The sequence below is a fragment of the Corvus hawaiiensis genome, chromosome 13, assembly GCF_020740725.1.
Source record: "Corvus hawaiiensis isolate bCorHaw1 chromosome 13, bCorHaw1.pri.cur, whole genome shotgun sequence".
In the NCBI taxonomy this organism is placed as follows: domain Eukaryota; kingdom Metazoa; phylum Chordata; class Aves; order Passeriformes; family Corvidae; genus Corvus; species Corvus hawaiiensis.
Window position 1 is genome coordinate 15,898,025 of NC_063225.1, and position 5,615 is coordinate 15,903,639.

The 5,615-nt window shown below is 56.2% G+C and overlaps 1 protein-coding gene across 1 annotated transcript; it reads left to right on the forward strand.

Annotated features, from left to right (window-relative positions):
• The first annotated feature begins 2,761 nt into the window (after positions 1-2,761).
• Positions 2,762-5,229, forward strand: FOXB1 (forkhead box B1). Its single transcript, XM_048317177.1, has 2 exons — positions 2,762-3,173; positions 3,596-5,229. The coding sequence occupies exon 2, from the start codon at positions 3,620-3,622 to the stop codon at positions 4,580-4,582; it is 963 nt and encodes a 320-aa protein (XP_048173134.1). The 5' UTR covers positions 2,762-3,173; positions 3,596-3,619; the 3' UTR covers positions 4,583-5,229.
• Positions 5,230-5,615: the final 386 nt, after the last annotated feature.

Below are 5,615 nucleotides of genomic sequence, written 5' to 3' on the forward strand. Positions count from 1 at the left end.
CAAGCAGAAAGGTGGTCCATGATGGGCTCCATGCAAGGGCTGAATGGCTCTTGCATGAAATAGATTTCCATTGGGTTTACACATTGATATAATTGACTTATGTGTATTTTATACAGTTTTCCCAACACTTCCTCTGAGTTCCTTATTTGAATTAGACTTCAGAAAAACGTCTATTTGTTTTGGTTTTTCACACAATGGATTTGGATTCACTTTCACCTTCTCCTCCTCCCTAATGTTGGCTTTCAAAGTAAAAGGCAAATGCTACAAGTTACATTTAAATCCTATATTGCCCAAGTCTATCATCTGTTGCTTGCTTAGCACGAGGTGAAACTTTGGGTATCAATTACTGGGATGTCTTCGCCTGCCCTACCCTTCCACTCACACATTCCTTTACAATGGGGAAAAAAAAAAAAAGGAAAAAAAATCGGGGGCCTTACAGCCATACCTCGTTTGCACTCGGAGTAGCAAATGACAATGGAAGTCGACTTTTCTTTAACTTTACAGCTTGCAGGTTCCTTTTTGCATCAGCGGTTGGTTTGGTTTAGTTTTTTCTTTCTTCGAAAAGAAAAGGTACCGGAAAAAAGAGGAAGAAAAGTGTTTGTCAGTTTGTGAATTTTCTGAGCTGTCCTTCTGATAGGCACCCCATGAGCGAACTTGGGCCAAGAGACAAAACCCGAACTGGTGGCATTAGATGTTGGGGATGGGGGAGCTGGGGGTGTGGTGGTGTGGGGGGGAAGTGTCCCTTACACCCACGTATTTAGGGGCTCTCAATACAAAAATAGAAGCCTTCTGGCTGGTGTCCTAGGGGATGCTGGGAGGAATCTCTCCTCATTTCAGAGTATTGTCTTTCCTACCCTCTAACAAATGTCCATCGTCTCATCATCTCTTACGCCTCCCCCCTCACAAAAAAAAATGTTTTTTGGAGGCTGCCTTCCTGCCCTGCCCGGCTAGATGAAGCATCTCGGAGCCGGTTAACTGAGCAAGGCAGCTCCCGGGCTTTGAACAGCACAAACACTCTCGGGCCCCTCTCTGCAAGGGGCAGAGGGTGGCATGCGGCAGATCTTCCCCCCCAAAAGGGCTCGTTAGCTCGGCAGCGCACGGCCGGTCGGCTTCTCGGATTCCTAGAAACACAATTATTTACTCATTATTCTCTAAACGACACCCTGCCCCGAGAGAGAGGGATTAAATGGGACCGAGGGCAGCCGGGTTGGGACGAGGGGAGCACGGTTTAACGCACACGAGGTCAGCGCTAGTCGCGGTGTGAAATGCGGTTTGAGGCTCCTGCCAGGTTTGAGGGAGCCCTGCTTGATGGGGACCGTCCCTCCTAGAAGACTCCAAGGCTCTCGCAGAGCCCGTCTCACAGCAGCCGCGCTGCACAGAGCCGCTGCCGCTCTCCCTCCCCCAACCCGGCTATTTTTGCTGAATTAAGAAGGTGACATTATTCTTCTTTTCAAGTACTTCTGTTAATATTGAAAAACGTGCGCTTGCATTTCAAGCGCGCGCGCTCAGCCTCAGCAGCCATTTCAATATTAATGAAATTGTTTAATCTCCTAAATTCATCGTGTTTAAGTTACGTTTTGGTGAGTTATTGACCGACTCCGAAAATATTGTTAATGGAGTTGATGTGTATTCACCGCAAAAGCTCTTCCTCCCCGGGCTTGCAGCTCCCGAGACAATCTTCAATTCTGGCTCTAGGGTGACAGGATGCACCGTAGCCTCGGGAATATACATCATACAAACTTCCCTTCTGTGCCAGGGCAAGCCTGGGACCCTCCGGGCCTGATCCTCCCCCCCAGGACATACGGCTGGCAGGGAGTTGCTCGTCTGGGCTGCGGTTCCAGGATCGGGCCTTGGTTCCTGGGAGTATCATGCATCAGAGAAAGCCGCAACTCGGGCGTTGCATGCCCTGCCTGCTCCCACACACACAAGTGCGCACCGAGAAGCACATAGGCAGGCGAACAGGCTGAGACACATCACGCAAATCCCGCAGAAGGCGTCAAGTTGACGATGTTTAGCATAGCGACCGGTGACATCGAGTCATTAGCCCAGACCAGCTCCGCGGGACCGCCCAGCCTCGAGGCCGGCCGGCCGGGGGCGTGCAAGCGGATCCTCCCCGGCCCTGCGAGCAGAGCCGCGGCGTGGAGGGCAACTCGTTACCGGGCGCACCAGCTCTAGCCACGGCCAGGAGCCCGTTCGCTCTGGTGTATTGAGAGCAACTCCCACGGCTTTACGCTAACAGGTTCGCGGAACTAGAGCAGCGGTCCTGCATGGGCTGGGGCGGGGTGGGAGGGTGGTGGGGGGAGAGTAAGTTCCCGAGGCGGCCACCGAGGAGCCCCGATCTTACCGCTCCTCGAAAGAACCTCCGCTAGGGGAAAGCGGATTTGGCAAAGAGAAAGTCTCTCGTTACAGGGAAAAAGGCTCGCCTTAAGTTAGCCAACAATACAAATCAGATAACAATGCAGAACAAACAGAATACCACAGCCAAGCAATTTCCATGTCAAACATCCCACTGCTCAGTACCTCCATTTGTAAGTGCGAATTGCAGACTAAGCTTCCTGCAAAGTCCACAGAGAGGTTAGTGCATACCTTCCCCCCCACCCCCAGCCACCGGGTACCATCGCACTGCAATTCCGCTGGCGGAGCCTTTTCACCCCTCGCCTTGTCTTCAAATGGAAATGATTCCCATTGGCCCAAGGTGTCCATGTAAATAGGTGTAAATGAAACCAGATTATGCCTTTCTCTCCAGCCCCCTCCTCCCCGCTCCCCTCCCCCTGCTCCCAAGGCGATTGTCATATGATAGCAAAGAAGTGGCACATTAATGAAGCGCCTCTACAGGGGTCTTTTCTGCTCATGTCACCACATAAAACTATCAGATGGTTAGAGGAAGGACATGGAGGCAACTACTTAGCTCCTCGCCGCTGCAGAGAAGCAAACAAGCCTCTGCTACAGTCCAGCTGCCGGTGGTGTAAAAGAAGCTGATTCAGCCCGCGGAGGCGAAGGGAGGGGTGTACAAGAGGATTCCCAAAACCAAGCCAGCTCGCTGCCTCCTCAGGACTAAACCGGAGCAGCGTGGCCACGAAAGGAGCGAGACACGCCGGAGGAGCGGGGTGGGAAAGAGTCCGGTCTCCCAGCTGCGCGCCGGATGCGGACTGTCAACTTCCAGCAACTTTAAGGTGGGCATATGCAGGGGCTGGCATGGAGTTGGGTGGGAGACGAGGGGAGGGGATGGGGTCCCCTTCTCTTCTTCGAGACCAGAAGACAGAGCTATCACTAGAGTAACTTTACGGACGCGGGCTGCTGCGGGAAGGCCAGGCTGGGGGAGGCCGGAGCTGGGAGAGGCACATCACTTTTCCCCCTCCGGCTGTACAGGGCTCCGGGCTGTCTTCTCCTGCCCTCATCCGCACCCCCCCCCCCCCCCCCTTCGCCCCTCCTTCCGAGGGCTGAGATCCACCGTGCCCCTTCCCTGTGCCCTTCTCTCTCCAGCCCGGCCCCAGACCCATCGGCTGACCCGACTGGGTGTCCGTGCAAATCCTCTCGGACTCACCCCGCTACCCCCTCCTCCCGCCCCCCTCCCCTTGTCGCTACCCTTCTGCAGATCTCCACGGGTCGCCTAGCGAAGATGCCTCGCCCGGGCAGAAACACTTACAGTGATCAGAAGCCTCCCTACTCCTACATCTCGCTGACCGCCATGGCGATCCAGAGCTCCCCGGAGAAGATGCTGCCCCTGAGCGAGATCTACAAGTTCATCATGGACCGCTTCCCCTACTACCGGGAGAACACACAGCGCTGGCAGAACTCCCTCCGCCACAACCTCTCCTTCAACGACTGCTTCATCAAGATCCCGCGCCGCCCCGACCAGCCGGGCAAGGGCAGCTTCTGGGCTCTGCACCCCAGCTGCGGGGACATGTTCGAGAACGGCAGCTTCCTGCGCCGCCGCAAGCGCTTCAAGGTGGTCAAGTCGGACCACCTGGCCCCCAGTAAGCCAGCCGACGCGGCGCAGTACCTGCAGCAGCAAGCGAAGCTGCGGCTCAGCGCCCTTGCGGCCACCGGCACCCACCTGCCCCAGATGTCCACGTACAACCTCGGCGTGTCCCAGCCCTCCAGCTTCAAGCACCCCTTCGCTATCGAGAACATCATCGCCAGAGAGTACAAGATGCCCGGGGGCCTCGCCTTTTCCACGATGCAGCCCATGCCTGCCGCCTACCCCCTCCCCAATCAGTTGACTACGGTGGGCAGCTCCATTGGCACGGGCTGGCCCCACATGTACAGCTCCGGCATGATCGACACCGCCACCCCCATCTCCATGGCCAGCAGCGAGTACGGCGCCTACGGCGTGCCCATCAAACCGCTCTGCCATGGTGGGCAGACTTTGCCGGCCATCCCCGTCCCCATCAAGCCTACCCCTGCCGCGGTGCCGGCCCTGCCCGCCCTGCCCGCGCCCATCCCCACCATCCTCTCGAACTCGCCGCCCTCCCTCAGCCCCACGTCCTCGCAGACGGCCACCAGCCAAAGCAGCCCGGCCACCCCTAGCGAGACTCTCACCAGCCCGGCGCCCGCCCTGCACTCCGTGGCGGTGCACTGACCCGGGCCGCCTGCACGGACGCTGCCTTCTCCCAAAGTTTCCTCGGAGCCCTCCTCCCTCCCCTTCTCTCTCTCCTTTCGCTTCTTTCCCCTTTCGTCTCTACTCTTTTCCTCGAAAGCAGAGACAACACCCCGCGGGAAACTGAGGTTTGCCGTTCGCGTGAGCTCCCTTTCCGCTTCGCCCCTTCAGCCGAGCCCTCTCTCGCGGCTCGGCCTCTCCCCTGGTTCAGAACTTTGTTTTCCGTTCTTCTGAGGCGAAAGGAACCGGGCCGGCCCGCCCTCTCCCGCCCGGTAGGAACTGCCACTTGCATCGCTAGTTTTCCAAAAGTACTTCAGGCATCTTCGATTTGTCGGCGACCAGGCAAGCCTGGCCCGGCAATGCCTCTTTCCCTTCCTTTGTCTGGGGAAAAGCAGGGGTTTATACAGGACCTATCTTTAGTACCATAAACAAGGATGGCTGCTGTGTCACTGCATGAAAGCAGCGACGTTTCCAGCCTCCAAGCAGCAAAGGCTTGGATCTTGGAAACGCCGGGAAGTGCTCGATGTCCTTTGTGTGGGTGCGTGTCCCGTTGTTCCGCCAAGGGCAGGGTTCCGGCGGGGCAGGGCTGCGGCCCCGCGGGCTGAGGCGGCCCCGAGCAGGAGCGGGGCGCGGGCGGCCGCGGCCCGCAGGTGAGGGAGCGGCGGGGGCGGTGCGGAGCGGGACCCACGCGACGGAACCGCGCCGGGCCACTCACGCCACACCTATAATGTTTACAAAGCGCCTGTTTTAATGTAAATACTGAACTTGCATCTGTACTGTAAATCAGATGAGGTCCTTTTTGCAGTACCTGTTGTAACGTGGATGTTTACTGTAGTTTTCAGGTGAAAGAGAAGGAGGAGTTGACTTGTCTGTTAACTTCTGATTAACCCGAAGGTTTGGGGAGCTGAGGCTTTCTTTGTTGTTGTTTTTTTTTTTTTTTTTTGGTTGTTGTTGTTACTTTTAAAATTTTGTAGCTATTTATTTCATAGCTTAAAAACAAACAACAACAACAATT